Here is a 19,122-nt window from a genome sequence, read left to right as displayed (position 1 = left end):
CCTTGAAGTCTGCATTTCCAACTCCCTGTTCAGTGCCTCCACTTATATAACAGAGGCCCTGCTTCCTCTGAGTCCTCCAGGCTGGGTCCCTCAGTGGTGGCTGATTTCTCCTCAGTCTTCTTATATCCCCTTGTACTGCTCTCGGTAACCTCACTCCTCTGCTCCTGACCCCAGCTCAGAGCCTCTTTTCACTTTGGTCTCTTCTTCTGCCACCCCCCACCCCCACCCCTGGCCCAGACATCTCCCCGGCCCACCCACCTCAGAGGCTATGCCCCCCATGAATCTCTACCTTTGACCCCCGACTGGGCAAGGTGCTATGGTCCTGGGCGGAGCTGAGGCTTGGGGTGCTGCCAGGTTGGAACTCTGGTTCCATTACCTACTGGTTGTATGACCTCAGGCTAAGCACATTACCTCTCAGCACCTCGTTTCCCCATCTGTAAAATGGGCTGGTAACCCCTCCCTCACAGTGTACCATATGGAAAAAAACCAAACAGACTTGACAGTGGCGTTCTCTGCCTGGAGCACGGGCTTCGAGGCAGAGAGGTGAGGAATGGGACTGGAAAGAGAGACACAGCCAGGTCTCGAAGGGCCGTGAGGACTATATTAGGGCATCTGGACTTTATCCCATGGAGCCGGGAGCCATGGAAGGACTTCAGGCAGAGGAGTGGCATTAACGGCGATGCCTTGTAGAAATAGTTCTCTGGCTGCCAAGCGGAGAGTGGCTTAGAGGACTGGACTGAGGGCAGGGAGGCCTGTGCCAGGAGGCCGTTGTAAGAATCTCCACGATGAAAGAGACTAGGGGTGAGGGGGTGGCTTGGAGAGATATTTGGGGGGAGGAGTTGACCAGGCTTGGTTGGGGGGCGGTGTAGGAGGAGTGCAGCCAACCCTCAGGTTCGGGCTGAACAACCTTGGGTGGCCCGGAAGTTGGGTGGTCGTCAGTAGCCACGAGGGAGCCCAGGAGGAGGCAGAGTGGGGACAGGGCTGTGAGTGCAGGATGCTGACCAGTGTCAAGCCCTGGGCCCAGCTGTGCCTGTGGCCCCGCATGCCCCACGCTTGTCACTGCCGACCCCTGGCTCCCCTCTTGTGCTCCCAGGGCCTGGCGCCTAGGAGGCACTTGGTACCTGTTTGCTGGACTCATCTTCTCTAATTTTCTGCTCATGAGAAGTCTGGCCTGGCGTGGAACCTCAGCCCTCCCAGGGTCACTGACTTTGGGTGTGGGCCAGTGTGGCCCCTGAGCTGGGCCCTTGGGGCCCCAGCTTGGGTTCCAGGGCGGGCAGATCTTCAGAAAAGATGTCCTGCCACCAGCTAGGCATCCGGCGATCTGGGTGCTATCTTATGCCATCCTTCGGGTAAGCTCTGAAGGGGACCGGCTGCAGAGGGCAGGGCCTGCTGCTAGGCCTGCCCCACCTGCTTTGCTGCTGCCGGAACCTTCTTGGGAAATATCTGCTCTGAAATATCACAGTCCAGTGGGCTCAAGAGGGTCAGGCACACCCGGCCTTCCCCTTGGATGGCGTTGGGCTGTGCAGGTCAGGGCTGCTGTGTGTGGGTGTGGCTAGAAACTTCTCTCTCTGGAGAGCCTCATCTTGAGTGTGTTACAGGGCCTGGAGGCTGGCAGAAGCTGGGGCGGCCAGTGAGTGGGGCCTGAGGAAAGGCTCCCGAGATAAGACGGAGGGTTGGGCTACCGGAGAGCTGCTGGAGCTGTGGGGGCGGGTTGATTGGGTCAGTGGTCCAAGAGGAGCCTGGCAGAGGAGGATTTGGGGGAGGGGGTGGGACTGGGGCTCTGGGGGCAGTGACCAGCGTCGGCTGTCTGGGTCATCCCTGTGTCTTGTCTGCTTGGGTTCTGAGTCAGAGACTGCTGGCTTTGGGGAAAGGGCCAGGCCCCCTCCTTGCCCCTGGCTGGCTCCCTGGCCCCGGAGGGGACTCTGGGCTGGGGCATGGCTCCCCGCCCCTCAGCTCTAGGTGTCCCTGGGAACAGGCCCCTTCTTGCCTCCAGGAACTTGACGCAGTTCCTTTCCCGGTCCCGAGCAGAACTCTATATAAGGGAAGGAAACAGCCGAGCAGGTCGGGACCAAGCTCTGGTGAGGATGGGTGGCCTGGAGGGGAGGGCGCAGGCCTGGGGAGGAGATAGAGCCGGGCCAGTGGCCCCTTCCTCCCCGGGACCCCCCTGCCCAGGGCTTGAGGCTCAGTCTGGGAGGCCAGTGTCTTCAAGCCATGCTGTGACTCTGCCCCTTTCACCCCGGGCCTTGTACTGGCCCAGTCCCCGCCCCCCACCCCCATGGCCAGGGCATTTCGTAGCTGCCTGACCGTGAGCACCCTCAGGTCCTGGAGGGGTGCACTGCTCACCCCGGCTTCCAAGCCACGCCCTGGTCCACTAGGCTGGGCCTCCCAGCCTGCCCTTGCCTCGCTGGCAGGGGCCGACTGGGTCTTTCTTGATAGAGCCTACTGGACTCATAATGTGACCTCTGAGGTGCTGGGCTGTCCACAGACGGGGAGTCGTCTGTGTCCTCAGTCATGGGGCATGCGGGCTGGATCCCCCTGGGATCATTGTCTCCATCATTCTTGACCCCTCTGGTGTCTCCTGAGTGGCCAGGGCTCAGAGGATGGCTGCCGTCCTGGTTACAGGTTCCTCAAGTGGGTCCCAGAGGGCGAGCAGCAGACAGAGCTGAGGGCAGGATCCCTGGCTCTGTGAAGGGCAGGAAGGGGAGTGGTGTCCTCCCATGTTTTGGGTGGGGGAGAGAAGTAGAGGTTGGAGGGAGCGTCGGTTCAAATGAGGTGGGGATGAGGACCTGCAGGTTTCAGGGTGCCTGATGGCCCCTTGTCTCTAGGCTTTGGGGCTCTTCCCCCCTTGCTCCTTCCCCCATTACTATTAGTGTTACTGTACATCTCCTGCTTGCCTTAAGCTCCCCGTCCTTCACCTCCCCCTGGTCCCTCTCCTACTCAGGCACCTTCAGTGGCTCCCCAGTGCTGGCAGCTAAAAGTCTTAACTCCTCTGCTGGGCATTCAGAGTTGCCCATCGTCCAGCCTGGAAAGAGACTTTTTGGCCAGTCTGCCTCCCTCATCTCCTAACACGTGCCCCTCGGTGCTGTCTCTTCCCTTCCCCCACTCTGTGTCCCAGCCAAAGGGGATTCTTTTGACATGGAAAGCCTTCCCACCTCCATGCCTTGTTTGTGTGGTTATTTCCACCTGAAAAGCCCTTTTCCCATCTCCACCTTCAAAACCTTATCCATGGACCTAGTGAGCTCCAGGCTCTGAGCAGAGCCGCAGAGCTTCTCGATGCAAATGACCCATGTGCTTCCTGCCCTCATGGGGCTTGCGGGGGAGTCGGTGAGACACACAGTAGACAAACAGAAGCAAGGCATCCTGGAGGACTAGCTCGGGTACGCCCTCCTCCGTGGAGCCTGCCTGGGCCCCCCGAGCTCTCTCTGTGCTCTCACAAGTGGGGGCCTCACCCGGCCATGGGGACAGTGTGGCGTGCTGGGAAGAGCAGGTATTGGAGTCAGGCTGATTCGGGTATCAGTCCTGGCACTGTCACTTGCTAGATGTGTCATCTTGGATCTCACAGGATTGTTGAAGGGCTGCCTGAGATCCTGTAAGATGAGGATGCTAATAACCTACCTCAAGGGGGTCGTGAAGGGTGAAGGGATAATGTACACAAGGGCTTAGAACCGTGCCAGGCACACAGTGAGTGTGCAGAAAACTTTGGCAACTACCGTTTATACTTCTGCCAATACTACTACTTCTAGCTGTTCGGCTTTGGGCAAGTTGCTTAAATTCTCTGAGCCTATTTACCTCAAAAACTTGTCAACAAGATTAAATAAAATAACGTATATAAAGCAGCCAGCTCAGTGGCCAAGAGTGGGTGCTCTGCAAACCCCAGTTTCCTTCCTTTCCACGTATCTTCTGGTGTCATTCGAGGTGGGTGCCTGGAGTTGTTGGGACAGGGACGTGTAGCAGGTGTCAGCAAGGACTTCTCTGGAAACAGCCCAAGTGTCCATCCACAGATGGATGGATAAACACAATGTGGTATATTCATATGATGGAATAGTATTCAGCCTCAAAATGCAATGCAACTCTGATACATGCTACAACATGAATGAGTCTTGAAAACATTATGCCAAGCGTGTTAGTTTGCTGGGTCTACCATAACAAAATACCACACACTCAGTGCTTTAAACAACAGAAATTAATTTTCTCACAATTCTGGAGGCTGGAGGTCCAAGATCAAGGTGCTGGCAGGTTTGGTTTCCTCTGAGGTCTCTCTCCTTGGCTTGTAGACGGCCACCTCCTCCTTGTGTCCTCACAGGGTCCTCCCTTTGTGCGTGTACCCCTAGTGACTCTCTGTGGGTCCTGATCTCTTTTTGTAAGGACACCAGTCATATTGGATTAGGGCCCACCTTAATGGCCTCATTTTAACTTAGTTACCTCTTTATAGGCCAAGAGTGGGTGCTCTGAAAACCCCAGTTTCCTTCCTTTCCATGTGTCTTCTGGTGTCATTCGAGGTGGGTGCCTGCAGTTGTTGGGACAGTGACGTGTAGCAGGTGTCAGCAAGAACTTCTCTGGAAACAACCCAAGTGTTGTATTCAGTCGTATTCTGAGGTATTGGGGGTTAGGACGTCAACACAAGAATTTTGGAGTATACAATTCAGCTCATAACATTTAGCGAAAAAAGCCAGAGACAAAAAGGCAAATATTGTATGATTCCTTTTGTATGAGATACCTAGAATAGGCATATTCATAGAGACAGAAAGTCGATTAGAGGTTATTAGGGGAGATAGGGGAATTATTGTTTAATGGGTGTCGGGTTTCTGTTTGGGATAATTAAAATGTTCTGGAAATGGATAGTGGAGATGATTATACAGTATTGTTATACAGTGCCACTGAGTTACACTTAGAAATGGTTAAAATGGTAAATTTTATGTTATGTGCATTTTATTTTTATGTGCATTAAAAAAAAGGGACTAGCAAGACATAGGGGGAAAAACCCTTTTCTGCTCAGGATTATATGAAATGCTCGATTCAGAGGCTCAAGTGGTTCTAGTTTAGGCTGAGACCAAGGCTGTCCTCCAGTCCTGGGGGCCAGGTGGATGTGGGTGTGGGAAGCCTCTCTGGAGGGCTGGGATTTCATGTAACCAATCCTGAGACTGGAGGATGGGAGTGTCACCCAGTTGGGGACCAGGCCCTGCCACTCATCAGGTAGTGAGGTGATGGGGGCAGTGGGAGGCGGGTTGGGTTTTCACCTACAGCTCTCCCCTTGCCAGCTGATTGACCCTGGATAAGTGTTATGACCTCTTCGAGCCTCCATTTCTTCACCTGTAAAATGGGAGCAATATTACTGACTCTGCAGTGTTGGAGGGTCTCAGAGACATAGGCATATGGTAGGATTAACTCCCCTGCTCATAGCAGGTGCTTAACTAATGGCAGTGATTTTACCACTGGTGGTGACAGGTGCTTCCTTTCCTCAGAACTTGAGTTTCTTTCATCTTTCCACAAATCTTTTGTGTGTACCTACTGTGTGCTGGGAGCAGCGTGATGAACAAGACATGCTCCCTGCCCTCATGGCATTTGATTTCTAGAGGGGGAAACAGATTATAGACAAGAAAATAAACACATCTATTATTACAAATTGTAATTAGTTCTGTGAAGGAAGACATAGGAGTTCAGGAGAGAGAATATCTCTGTGTAATCTCTCTCTCTCTCTCTCTCTCTCTCTCTGTGTGTGTGTGTGTGTGTGTGTGTGTGTGTGTGTGTGTGTGTGTGTGTGTGTGTGTGTAACTTAAGGGAGTCAGAGAGGGCCTCTCTCTGGGGTGGTGGCATTTAAGCCAAAGCCAGAAGGAGAGGAAGGACCCAGCTATGCAGAGAGCTGGGCTAAGAACATCCGGGCAGAGGGAACAGTATAAACAGAGCCCCTGGTGAAGAACAGAGCCAGGTGTGTCCCAAGGACTGAGAGGAACCTACCCCTTGCGTGTGGCTTTGGGTCCTGGACGAGGGGGATGGGCACAGAATGATGGTGGGGAGAAGGACAGGGACCAGGCTGTGCAGAGAGCTCTTTGCTTGGGCTGCCTGCTGACTGGTGCTTTAGACCCTCCTGTCCTGGGGGAGTCTCCAAGGCTGTGCCCTGTTGTTGGCACTGTGCCTGGGGACCTTTGAAATTCAGAAAATATTAGTAGTGGGGGGCTGCTAAATGCCAGGCATTGGCCTCGATCGGGCCTGTTAACACTCACATCCCGGCATCCCCGGCTCTCTAATTACGGAGCCGCACTGTTCTGCTGCAGTGGCCTTGGGCATGTTGTTACCCTTTCTGTGCCTTCGTTTCTTCCTCTGTGAAATGGAGGTAATAACCCAAATGTATAACCCATACATTTTAAAAATATATATTTACTTATTTGGCTGCGCCGAGTCTTAGTTGCAGCACACGGGACCTTCGTTGCCGCACACGGGATCTTTTAGTTGCGGCATGTGGGATCTAGTTCCCTGACCAGGGATCGAACCCGGGCCCCCTGCATTGGGAGTGTGGAGTCTTAACCACTGGACCACCAGGGAAGTCCCAACCCATACACTTTCTATTAGGATCAAATGAGTCCAGGGAAAGGGCTTAGGACAGTAACAGACACATAGGCACATCCCATAAGCTTCCTGTTACCACTCTTGTTGTGTATGGCTCTGTGGAAATTCGTGTTCACAGGAGAGTTGACACAGCAGAGAGGGCAGGAGCATATCTCTGTCTGGAGCCAGACTGCTGAGTTTGCATCCTGCCTTCTCTGCTGGACAGTTGATTAACCTCTATGCCTTGGTCTCCCCATCCATAAAACAGGTGCTCAGGGTGGTTGTGAGAATGGAGTGAGTTAATTTGCGCCAAGTACAAAGCACAGGGCCTGCCCTGTAGCAAGTGCGATGGAAGTATTTGATGTTGCTGCTACTTTTATTGCTGTTATAGTTTTCAGAGTGGAAAGGCTGACCTGGGTGCTGATGCGTAGTGGAGAGAAACCCCGGGAGGAGGCTTACCTGAGGCCGACTTCCTGGGCCTGAGCCCTGAAATCCTACGCTGCCAGCCGTGGGGAGGCAAATGGTTGGCATCCCAGCGTCTGCCCCCTCTGCGGAGGGAGGCTTCCTAGCTGGGGTCCCCAGGGCCAGTGGGAGCGGTCACTGCTGGCCACAGGGCACGGGCCAGAGTGGCAGGGGGCCCTGGCTCTGCCTGGCACATTCCAGGCTCCTGAGAGGGTGGCCAGGGGCCAGGGTGCCGGAGGGAAGGAGAGAGCCTTTTAAGGAAACATTTCTCTGCTTAAAAAAAAAAAAAAAGAGACAAGAAACACTGAAACACACAACAAAGTTAGTGGGCTGGCTGGCCAGCTGTCCTGGAATGCACAGCCGTGGGTGGTGGGTGGAGGAGGCCACTGGGGGGCAGCAGGCCACGAGGGGCACCCAGGCATCAGGCCCTCGGACTGGGGGTCCTCAGCTGCCTCTCAGATCTCAGTCCTCGGCGGGGACAGGGAAGGGACCTGGGCTCAGGTCCCATTTTTTCCACGCCTTGGGGTGGTGCTGGGGTAGCAGCTCTCCCTCTTGTCTCAGAGGACACCTGTCCATCCTGCCCTTGCCTCAAAATGTGTCTGTAACGCCCTCTCTCACTTCCCCAAGTCCCAGTCCCGAATGGAGACTAGACACCCACTCTCGTGGATTGCAGGTGGAGACGGTGGCGGTGGACGCCGCTGGCCCGTGGCTGGCCCGTGGCTGGGAGGCCGTGGCGGTCGCTGGCAGCATGCCCTCCTCTTGCAGCTGATCCCACATCTAGGTTCCCAGCCTCATCCCAGCTCTCGCTCCAAGGAAAGGAGCAGATCAGGGCGCGTTGCTCTGTGGATTGACCCGCTCCCACCCCGGCTTGAGGGCCCATGGGTGATAGGAGGAGCAGGGACAGGAGACACTGGGAGCCTGGCCCTATGAGGTTGAAACCCACAAGCCTCAGAGTGGGATTTGGGGCTGGGGGCAGGAGGAGACAGGCAGGAGGCCACTGCTGGATGCGGGACTCCTGCCCTTAAGGTGCCTAGGGGATAGCAGTGTCCCCGTGGCTGAGACCTTGTCGGGTGGGCAGGGTGCCCTGAAGGCTGCAGCCGCCTCTGGACTTTCCTGCCCTTCTGGCCTGTTCTTCTGGCATCCTCCACCCCACCCTTGGCCACTGATCAGCTGTGTGACCTTGGACAAGTTGTTTAACTTCTCTGTGCCCCCTGCACCTCAAACGGAGGTATAATAGTACCTACCTTATTGGGTTGTTGAAAGGATTGCATGAGTTAACGTGGGTAAGGCATCGATAATAATACCTGTGCACATTCAGTATGCATTATATACGTTAGATATTGTTCCTTCCTTTTTTTTTGGCTTCATGTGTGATTCTCCCAAGTCCTAGAGTAATGCTGAGTGCAGGGTGACAGGTACTGAGGTTCAGCTCAGGCTTCTTTGCTGGAGAATGAGGTAGGCAGGGAGCCTGTGGTGTGGCCGGGTCAAGAACCCAGGGATGCTAACTCCCAGCCTCTCCACCCCTTCCAGAGCCCGGGGCACGCTGTCCCACAGGTATGGTTCCCTTCTAGGCGGGTATGTCAAGCCGGGTGATCTCTGGGGCTGGTCAGATGCTAGAACAGGGTCAGGTGAAGGAAGGGCCCAGCTGAGGGTGAGGCCTCTGTGAACAGCCATGTTCATAGAGCCCGGACTGTCGGCTGGGGCGGGGGCCCGGGTTGCCTACTGTTTGAGGAGGCAGCCCCCCACTCTTCGGCGATCCACGGCTTATGTCCAGACACCCTCATGCCCGGAGCGGGGGGTGGCGGCGGGGAGAGCTTCCCCCGCCGTCCCCTCTGTGGGCCCCCTGCCTGGTGTTTGGGTCAGGAATTGGAGCCAAGGTTGAGGTATGAGCTCCAAGAAAAACGTGTCCCAGCTAGAAGAAAGGAACACATTGAGTCTCTGATAAAGGCCCCTGCTAATTGTCAGGGTAGTGGTTTGGCTGCCCGGCCCCTGGGGAGGGAGTGTTATCTCAGGGTAGCGAGCAGACCAGCCCCCTCCCTGCCCTCTCCCTCTGTCTTGAGGCCACATGGCCACCCCCCTCCCCCATTAGAGAAGAAGCCGAGGACGATGACAGTCATAGCTCACCCGCTGAGGGTGCTTGCGCTCTGCAAGGCCTTCCACATCTATTAGCGATGCGGCCGCCTTCGGAAGAGTCGACAGGCCCTTCCCCAGCCTGTTTCCCTGCACGGTCTGGGAAACTTTGCCAGTTGTCTGCAGCTGTGACCTTTGGGTCAGGTACCTTGGCATTTGGGAGAATGGAGGAGGTGACTCTTCCTTTTCTGGAGGTCTTAAACACAGTTTTTGAAAAAATTAAAACAAATTGTACCATAGTGTAGGAAATTTACAACATAGAGCAAAGAAAAAAAAATTATTCTTATTACCTTAACCCTGGTGCTTTGACCTCCAGTTTTTCCGCGTATTTTTTTACGGAGTTTAAAAAATGGGACTTGCTTTTCACTTTTGCCTTCTGCCGCTCCCCCACCCGCTGAGCGTTATTGCCTAAGCAGCTTTCCGTGTTGCTCCACGGTCCTCCCGCTGGAGAGTGTCGGTGTTCGTGAACTGAAGGAAGGGGTGTCCAGCACGGGGCGGCGGGGAGCGGAATGGTCTCAGGAGGCCCTGGTTTTCTGTGGGGATGAAGATGCTAACCTTGCCCTTTCTCTGTTCCTCCCACAGGTGGCTGCTCCCTGCGTTCCTCCATCCAGCCATGAACTGGTGGTGAGTGACAGTCCATTCCCTGTCCTGCCAGCCCCGCCTCCCCTCTTTCCTCAGCTCCCGCTGCAGCTTGCTTGAGACCCAAGCATGCTGGTAGCCCCCATGGGTGCTGGGCCATTAGGTAATGATGAGGAAGGGGCCATGTCCCGAGGCCGAAGCTGAACTGGGAGGAAGTGAGTCATGAGGTCCTTTCATGACTTCATGAGATGCGGGGCCTCCTATTTCAATCTTGAGACTTAAGTCCTTGGAAAAACCCATAAAAGGACATCTCGCCTGTTTCTAGGCCTGGCCAGGTGCCTGTTGTCCTGGGGCTTACAGAACCAGGGAATGGCGTCTCCTTCCACCCGCCCGGTCCCTGGTCAGGTACCGTTTGGCTGGAGGCAGGGGGAAGGATGGCGTGACCCACAAGAGTCCAGACACCTGGGCAGTTGCTCACGTTCAGGTGGCCTGTTCCACCTCCAGTCTCCTTCGCTGACTCTGCTTTTCTGCCTTCTCTCCGCGTCCCCCGCTCTTCCCTCTCTCCCCCAATCAGGTTTCCGGAAAAGCATGGATGGGGCAGGACTTCTGTGAGTTGTGGGCTGTGGAGAGAGGCCTGCTCCAGACCGATCCCAGCTGGGCTGATTTGGAATTTGTCCCTCCCTGCCCTCTCCCTGCCTTCCTTCCCTTCAGAGGTCTCTCTTGCTCCCCAGCCCAGCGCAGGAGGCAGGCGGGGCCCTGGAGCCTGGAGAGGGAAGCGCCTGCCTGTGTGCAGGTGCCTGTGTGTGCGTTTGCGTGTGGGGTGCGTCACAGAGGGCCCCTGTGGGCACCACCATCCGACTGGCTGGTGTGGAGGTGCCTGTGGTGACACTGATGTGGGTGGGAGTCCGGGGGAGGCGGCACGGGTGCCGCAGGACCCAGGCAGTTGGAGGCATCTGCACACCCGTGCGGTATCCAGCTTGGATACTGGAATCTCGCTCAGGTCTCCTGGCCTTTTCTCCTCCAACACCTGTTTGCCGTATGACAATGGGCCAGTCCCTGCCCTCTTTCTGAACCTCAGTTTCCCTCTCCGTCAAAGAGAGGGGTTGCACTGGATGCTCCAAAGGCTTTCTCTGTGCTGACACATATCCCCACCGCCCGGCCCCCCCCCCGCCCCCGCCACCGTTCAGGGTCATCGATGGAATGAAATAAAGTATGCAAAAAAAAAAGTATGCAAAAGTACTTGTGACTCTTAGCTGTCTTTGGACCCAGAACAGTGTCCCTGCTCTCTGCCCTCCCAGCCCAGGCTCTGCTTAGCTCTTTGCCTTCCTTGCATCGGCTCCTCTTTCCTAATCTCACTGGGCTCAAACCCTTCTGGGCCTCGGCACTGCCTGGCTGTGCCGCTCCAGATGTGGAGTATTATCCGCGCAGAGCTCAGTTGAAGGTCATCTGACAACAGCAGGGGGTGGGAGTGGGGTGCTGTGGGGATGAGGCCAGAGTGCAGGCCTGGTTTGGAACTGCCAGGGAGAAATCCCTCTGGGACTGTGGAGGGACACCGTCGGGGGCGGGTGGGGAGGGGTGGGGTGGCGAGCCTACGTCTCATCATTTCAACCCAACTTCCACTTCACTGCTGAGAACAGAACGTCCTTGGCTGGTCTAGTATGTCTGGGGGTCTCTGGGGTTTAGGGCTCTCCAGGCATAAGCCAGACGCCTGACCCCGGGAGTCTTGTGAACTTTGTTTAGGCGAGGAAGGGTCAGGGGTTGGAACAGGAGGGAATAGGTTGGCATTCTGGCTGGAGGGATTGCAGTCAGATACCAGAAGGGACTCCTGCCTGAGCCAGGCTGTGGAAGCTTCCCATCTCTGTGACGTGCCCCATCTGGGCAGGGGGGCTCTGATCTTCGCGGAGGTTGAATCAGCCATCTGCTGGTGGAATGCCTGTGACACCAGAGGTTTCCCCACCTGAGTCAGGACCTGACCCCTCCCAGCAGTGGTCAAAGAGCGAGGGAGTTCCACTACCTCCCTCTGGATCCCGGCTCCCCAGGCCCCGGGTCTGTGGCTGTGGACACATTGCTTAACCTCTCTGGACCTCAGTTTCCCCTCTGCGGGTTGGGAGTTAGTAATAGTACCTACCTTATAAGGCTGTGAGGAAAATGAAAGGAACAAATTAACGCACTGAATTAATCTGTATTCAGAATCCTCCAAGTGGCTGCCCACCACTTGGAGTAAAGGCCCAGGTTCTTCCATGGGTCTACACAACCCTGCACAATAGACAGATTTCCTCTCTGACCTCATCTTCAGAAACTCCCTCGTTCACTCACTCTGCTGTAACTACCTGGCCTTCTTGCTGGTCCTTGAACATACCAGGAAGATGCTGCCTCAGGGCCTTTGCACTTGCAAAGCTTTTCCTGCAGATACTTGCCAGGCTCTTTCCCTCCTTGAGGTCTTTACCCAAGTGTCAGATTTCCCTTCCCCCAGCAACCCTCTCTCCCTTCCCTGCTTTCTTTGCCCCTCAGCATGTGTCACCATCTTACTTGCTTATCTTGTTTAAAAGACTCCCCCCATGTTTAGCATGTGAACTCTATGATGACAAGGGACTTCTGTCCTTTGTGTTCATTGCTGTATCCCCACTGTCTGGCACATAGTAGGTGCTCAATGCATGTTTGTGGAGTGGCTGGAAGAAAGGCATTCAGCCAGATGCCCGGCACAGATTAGGTGCTCAATAAATAGGACAGCTGTCCTCTATCCCTTACTGGTGGGCCGTGGGGGCCTATTAGGGGGGCCAGCCTCCAGCTGGAAACTGCTGCTGTCCCCGGGGAGGGAAAGTGGCCCAGGGGAAGCCGGGAGAAAGTTTGGCTTCCCCCAGAGAGCACTCAGCACCTGTTTCCTCACTGCAGGCAGGCAGGCAGGCAGGCAGGCAGGCGAGTGCTTTGAGCAGGTTCACAAGGGGCAGGAAAGGGCGGGTTTTATTTTTCCTTCCTTTTCCCTTTGCTGCCTGCCTTCAGCCTCTGTAGGGCTGGTCTCTGGCCTCCCCGCCCCTTCCCTCTTGCTTCACACTGTGTGTCTGTGTGTTTGTCAAGTTTTCTCCATGCCCCCAGCTCTCCCTCTGGCCTTCTCACCCATCTTACTTCAGTCCTACCCCCCTGGGATTGGGACCACTCATCCCTGGGCCTAGGATTTTTGCCAGCCTCTGTGCCCTGCCAGCCAGGGCAGAGTGGCTTAATCTTCAACCCATGTTTTCGTCTTACTTAACAGATGTTGCCCAAGGCCTTGGGTAGAAGGCTCCTAGGGTCACCTCCCTGCTGTGGGGTCCACCGGCGGGGGCGAGATGGAGAGGAGTGAGGGTGTGTTTGCCGTGGACACTCCTGATCCTTGGAAAGTGCTGAAGCAGCTTTTCTCAACTTCTGAAAAATAAGAGTCAAACGGAATTTCCCAAGGGTGATGGCCAAGTGGAGGGGCCACCCCGGTGGGCCAGATAGGAGCCCTTCTGCACGCACGGCCTGGCACCCAGGAGACCTGGGGGTGGGGGGAGAGCCGTGTGGGCACTGCTTCTCGTCCGCAGGCCAGCCCCGTGGCAGATGCTTGAAATGTCCTGTGGAACGAAACCCATTGAGTCGCAGGTGGGGTGGAGAGTCTGCGGTGGGGGAGGTGGATGGGGGATGGGAACGCCAGGTTGGTTTCATCTATAATAGTAATCAGAGCAATAGCGAAAAGTTAACCCTTGTGTGGAACTTTCTTTGCAGACCTTTGCTGTGAAAGCTGTACAAAAATAAACTCATTTATCCTTCACAGTAATGCAGTGAGGGAGGTGCTGTGATTATCCCAATGTCTCAGATGAGGAACACAGATGAGGCCTAAGGCCACAGAGCTATGTGAAGGGGGCGCTGGGATTTCAGCATGGTCCACACTCGTAACCATAATAATGACAAACGTGACTGGCTTGCACAGCAGCTGCAGTTTTCAGAACCCTTACGCTGACACCGGGCCAACCCGAGCCCACAGTGACTTGTGTGGAGGTCTGGACAGGTGTGAGCCCTTCCTGGGGAGAGGAGCAGAGTGGGGCTCAGAAAGGCCAGTGGACTGATGCACAGCCATGCAGCGGTGGCAAGGGCTGGGATCAAGACTGGGGTTTTGGATTCCTGGGCCTGCTTTCTCCCCGAGACCCTCAGTACTTGCTGCTGATGTAAATAACCGATATTGCCAAGTGGGCTGCTCCTGGATTTCTTCTTCTAAACAGTGCCAGCCATGAGCTAGCTTCTCCATTTGCCAGCGGGCCTGGGATTTAGGGGCAGGTCTATCCATCCACCTACCTGCCATCCATCCTACCAACAAACATCTCCTGAACGCCTGCCTTGTGCCAGGACTGTTCTCATGCTGGGGCTGCAAGGTTCCTTTCTGCTGAGCGCCGGGGCTGCTGGAAGGCAGGGGGAGATGCAGTAGGTACAGAGCCATAGGGGTGAGAGGACTGGAGGCCATCTAGTCAAATCCTGCTCTTTCCCAGCAGAGGAGACTGAGGCCCTGGGATTTTTTTTTTTTGCTCTAATTCATTTCAAAAATTATGGTAAAATACACATAACATAAAAATTACCATCTTAACCATTTTTGAGTGCACAGTCAGTGGATTAAATACATCCATTTCATTGCACAGCGACCACCACCATCCACCTCCAGAAGGCTTTTCATCTTGTAAAACGAAAAACTCTGCACCCATTAAATAGTAACTCCCCAGTCCCTGCTAACCACCATTCTACTTTCTGTCTCTGTGCATCTGACTACTCAAGTACCTCATGTAAGTGGATTCATACAATATTTGTCCTTTTGTGACTGTCTTATTACACCTAGCATAAAGTCCTCAAGGTTCACCCACGTTGTAGCATGTGTCAGAATGTCCTTCCTTTTTAAGGCTGAATAATATTCCAATGTGTGTATATACCACATTTTACGGATTCATTCATCTGTCAATGGACACCTGGGTTATTTCCGTGTTTTAGTTACTGTGAATGATGCTGCTGTGAACATGGGTGTGTAAATATCTCTTCGAGTCCCTGCTTTCAGTTACTTTGCATATATACTCAAAAGTTGAACTGCTGGATTATATAGTAATTCTGTTTTTGATTTTTTTGGAGGAACATACTGTTTCCCACAGCGGCTGTACCATCTTATATTCCCACCAGTAGCGCACAGAGGTTCTAATTTCTCCACATCTTTGCGAAAACGCTCTTCTTTTCTCTTGTCTTGTCTTCTCTCCTCTCCTCTTCTTTTTCTTTTCTTTTTTCCTTTTTTTTTATAGTAGCCATCCTAATGGTTGTGAGGTGGTGGTCCTGAGATTTTCAAATGACTTTCTCAAGGTGCCCCTGGGGCGAGGAGCCGTCACGCTGCCTCATGGAAGAAGAGAAGGCAGCAGAGAAGCACGTGGAGCCCCGCAGCCTGGCGCTGCCATCTGGCTCTCCATCAGGGAGAGTGGCCAAAAGTTGCTTTAGTTCATTCAAACTCCCAGCCCTGATGCATTTCATCCGAGGGCACTGAGGTGGCCATGGGTGGGCATCTTTGGGAGATTCTGGAAAATGGAACAATGCCAGGAGAAATGAGCCCGAGAGAGTCTTGATTCCAAGAGCGATGAGGGAGGTTGGAAATCCAGTTTGTGCACCACCTAGACTGCTTAGTCTGGAGAGGGAGAACACGGGCCGGTGCAGAATGGGAGAGAGAGCGTCTTGAAGGACAAGCTGGCTTCCTTTCTGTTGCTCTCCGAAGTAGACCCTCGTAGGTGGAGGGTCTCATAAAGAGGGGGAGACTTGGATGTAAAGAAGAGCTTTCTAACACCTAAAAAGGCCCATTGGGGCTGTCTAAGGGAGTTGCTGTCACTGGAACACATACTCACTGATGCCTATTAGGGTGCAGTTGGGAGTTTCCCTCCCTGGGGGAAGCTTAGGTAGAAGTCCTCAGGGTCCACTGAGGTCCCGCCCTTAAGCTGGGCTGAGAAGGGACATGGTCCCCGAAGGTCAAGGCATCTATGAATGTGCTTACCACCTCCCCTTTGACCCCCACTGGGAGAGGCCCCAGTTGGGTGAAGGGCCCTGCCCTCCAGGGACCCTGCTCAGTGTGGGAGAGAGAGAGAGAACCCTACGGTGGAAATGAATTAGTGCCCTCCTCGGGGGTTCTGACTGGAGGCGGCTTTGGGGCCCAGGGTGGGCTGCAGTCCGTCTGTGCTGCGCTGGTTGAGGAAGTCTGCCTGCTGTTCCAAGTCCAGGTTAAGATTTGAGCCAATGGAAGAGAGGAGGGAAGGAGAGAGGGCCTTCCAGAAGGTGGCAGGGCTGGAACAGAGAAGGGGTAGGGCCTTGGTGCAAATGACCAAGCCTGATGGGGGCCACAGCAAATCCAGTGCCCTCGCTGGGGGTATGAGGGGCCAGGCAATCTTGTATCACCTTGGTGGGCCTGGCTGGGGTGCCTGTGGGAAGGGCCTGAGTGTGGGAATGGAGGCGGGAGTAGTGTGGCATGGTGGTGGGGAGTGATGAGATGGGAGCAGAGTCTGCAGGTAGGGGAGGGGGGAAGGCAGTGGAGTCTACCTGAGGAAGAGGCGGCCAGATAAGGGAGGAATCCAGAAGCCAGGTTGGGGAACTTGAACTTGACGAGCCAAACACTAAGGGCCATTGTGGGTCCTTGAGTGGGGAAGTGGCCCAAAGCAGGCTTTGAGAGTGGGAGTCTGCTGCCAGCGGTGGGTGTGGCTCGCTGGAGAGGCGGCTGCCAGGAGGAGGGCTGGGTAGACCAGACACGAGGCCGGTGCAGGTGCTCAGCATGGGGTGGAGGATTTGTGCAAGGGCGGTCAGAGGGGCGTGGAGGAAGGGCCTGGGGAGGCACAGACTCTGAGTGCCCCGGCAGAGAGGGAGGAGAACAGCATCCTCGGGGAGGGGAGCCTGGCAGGAGGGTGTGAGAAATATTCCAGCAGGACAGGGTGGGGTGAGGGAGGGAGTCCGCAGTTGCCTAGCCTCAGCAACCTGGAGTCGGGTGCTGGGTCCCTCAGGGTGAATTGTGGGGGGCCCTGAGGACAGGAGTGGGCTTGCCCAGTCCCCTCCCTGGGGGTGCAGGGAAAATCAGGCGTCATGTTCCATTTAATCACATCCAGCCTGTTCTTTTACTCTGGTGGCCTTGGCCTGCCTGGGAGAGGATGTGGCCCCTGGAGCGACTTCCCCCAAACACTCACGGGACCTGGGCTGCCGGAGCCCTCTCTCGAGCCCCTTGCGCTCCGTGTTGAAGCTTTCCCTTCCGGGGATGCTGGGAAATAACATGGGGCAAGGAGCTGACCTGCGCCCACGTGGAGCTCGCCAACCTCCCCGGAAACTCAGTTTTTCCACGTTTCCACTCAGTGCTTCCCTGCTGCCTCTGCTGTGTGTTTTTGCTGTTACCAAGGTGCTGGTCCCCCGACTGGCTGTGGGGTCTGCTATGTGCCCTCCCAGCCACGCCCCCTCTAAGTGCCCTGTTAATGGTGCTTCCCTGCCCTTCCCTTTGGCTTTCAGATGAAGGTTCCCTCTCTTCATCTGCTTCGGGTTCTATTTTGAGAACGAGTGAGCCTAGAATATCGTGCTCTGGGTGCTGGGGCTGAGGACATCCCAGCCCACCCCCCCCCCCCCCCCCCCCCGCCTCCTTTGCCAGCTCCCTTCCCCTCTTGACAGGCCGGCAGCACCGGCCCTGACCTCACAGTCTGTCTGTCCAGTGGCAGTAGATGTGATGTCATGGGGTCTTTTTGTCCTGAAAAACTGCCCGGATTCCAGGCCTCCCAGGGGGCAAGAGTGGAGAGAGCTGGAGGGGTGGAAGGAGGGAGGGTGTGAGGAATTTCTGGACGGAATGTTCCTCTGGAGGCTGAGTCCGCATTCTGCGCCCCCCTCCCCCCAGTCCAGGGCTTGGGCACCTCCCCCCACCCGCTATGGCCCTCTGCCTTTTCCTTCCTCCAAAACAGCAGCCCACAGATACATTTTTTTCCCAGCTCACCCTCCCTGCAGGCCGCCGAAATGTCCTGCTGCGTGAACCTCCAGGCAGTCATCCCAGCCACCTCGGCCTCTGCAGACCGGCCCCCCCTCAGGCCCACACTGCTGGGGGTGGGTAAACGCATGGAGAGGGCATGCATGTCTTTTTTTGGAAAAAAAAACCTCCCAAAACTTGAGGAAAGGATGTGCAGCTTCCCTTATCCACACTGTGGTTCACAGCCCCTCACATTCAGGAAGTTCTCTCTGATGTCTGGTCCCAGTCTCTCCTATTGCAGCCCGTTTCCTCCTCTTCCTCTGGAAGTGCATTGAAGAAACCTTTTCCTCCTGAGGACCTGAGACAATTAGTCTTTAAGCCGCAGAAAGCTTGTTCCCAACGGGAGGGCAGTTGATTAGGAAGGAGTAAGAGGAACTGAATGAAGATTATGGCCAGGGGGGAGAGACAGAGCATGAGGGGATGTAAAGAGTGGCATTCAGATAGCAGCTGTCCTTATCTACAGGCTGTGTGACGTTGGCCAGGTTATTTAATCTCTCGGGCCCTCAGTTTCCTCACCTGTAAAATGGGGTAATGCTTGCCTTGTGAGCATTGGTTATGAGGAATAATGATCATGAAAGCCAGGAGCCCAGTGTTAAGCCCAAGGCATCATTAGTACCTGCTGAGTAATTGCTGTTACTGCAGTAATGTTAGGAAAATGCACCTCCAGACCAGGGCCGGGAAGAGGTAAGGCAAGTGAGGCACCTGGGGTGCACAATTGGAGAAGGTCTTGCTCTCAGCGTTGTGCATCCTGAGACTAAATGCCTCCTTACGTTTTCTGCCCTAAGAGCCTCACTCCAGTCCTTCCCTTGCTCCCGACTCCCGGGTTTGAGGCCCCAGAGCAGAGTGGTCACAGATAGCAAGACCTGGCCGTCGAGTGGCACTAGGTCTAAGCTCTGCCACCTGCTCCTGAGCTGGGTTCGAGTCGTCCTGCTTGGGAGCAAGAGGCGTTCTGGAAGACCCCTGGTGGGGCAGTGATTTGGCCACCCTCAGCTTTGGAAAGCCAGGGTTCGTTTTGGGATTGGGCAGGGGGAGGGGCCAGGTGGGGGAGGGGCCATCCCTGTCGGGGCTCCCTCTGCTTCATCCTTCTACAGCTGAGTCTGAGGAAGAAGGAAGAGCAGGGTCCACCAACCAAGAGGCAAGAGCTAACCCTGCCTGCAGGCTGGCTGGGGATCAGGGTGAGGGGCAGTGGGTGAGCTCAGTGATGGGCTTTATAAAACCTGGGTGCCCACCTGAGTCCTGCCATGCATCTCACTGTGAGAGGCTGGGCGAGTCATACCCGCACCTCTCTGTACCTCAGTTTCCCCATCTGTGAAATGGGGAGGGAGGAGATGGTGTCTGAGGAGTGGTGTGCAAAGATGGTGTGTGTGTGTATGTTTCCGAGCTAACGGTAGGGTGACAGC

At 55.2% G+C, this 19,122-nt stretch overlaps 1 protein-coding gene across 8 annotated transcripts in view; it reads left to right on the top strand.

Annotated features, from left to right (window-relative positions):
* Positions 1-19,122, top strand: part of TNS1 (tensin 1) — a 230,782-nt gene that overhangs the window by 104,592 nt on the left and 107,068 nt on the right. For all 8 annotated transcript variants that reach the window (XM_079924151.1, XM_079924152.1, XM_079924144.1 and 5 more), the window contains one exon: positions 9,718-9,759. In XM_079924151.1, the coding sequence (XP_079780277.1) occupies positions 9,718-9,759 (42 nt within the window). The remainder of the gene's footprint in view (positions 1-9,717; positions 9,760-19,122) is intronic.

This window comes from Stenella coeruleoalba (genome assembly GCF_951394435.1).
Source record: "Stenella coeruleoalba genome assembly, chromosome: 6".
In the NCBI taxonomy this organism is placed as follows: Eukaryota; Metazoa; Chordata; class Mammalia; order Artiodactyla; family Delphinidae; genus Stenella; species Stenella coeruleoalba.
This window is presented reverse-complemented; position numbering and strand designations above follow the sequence as displayed.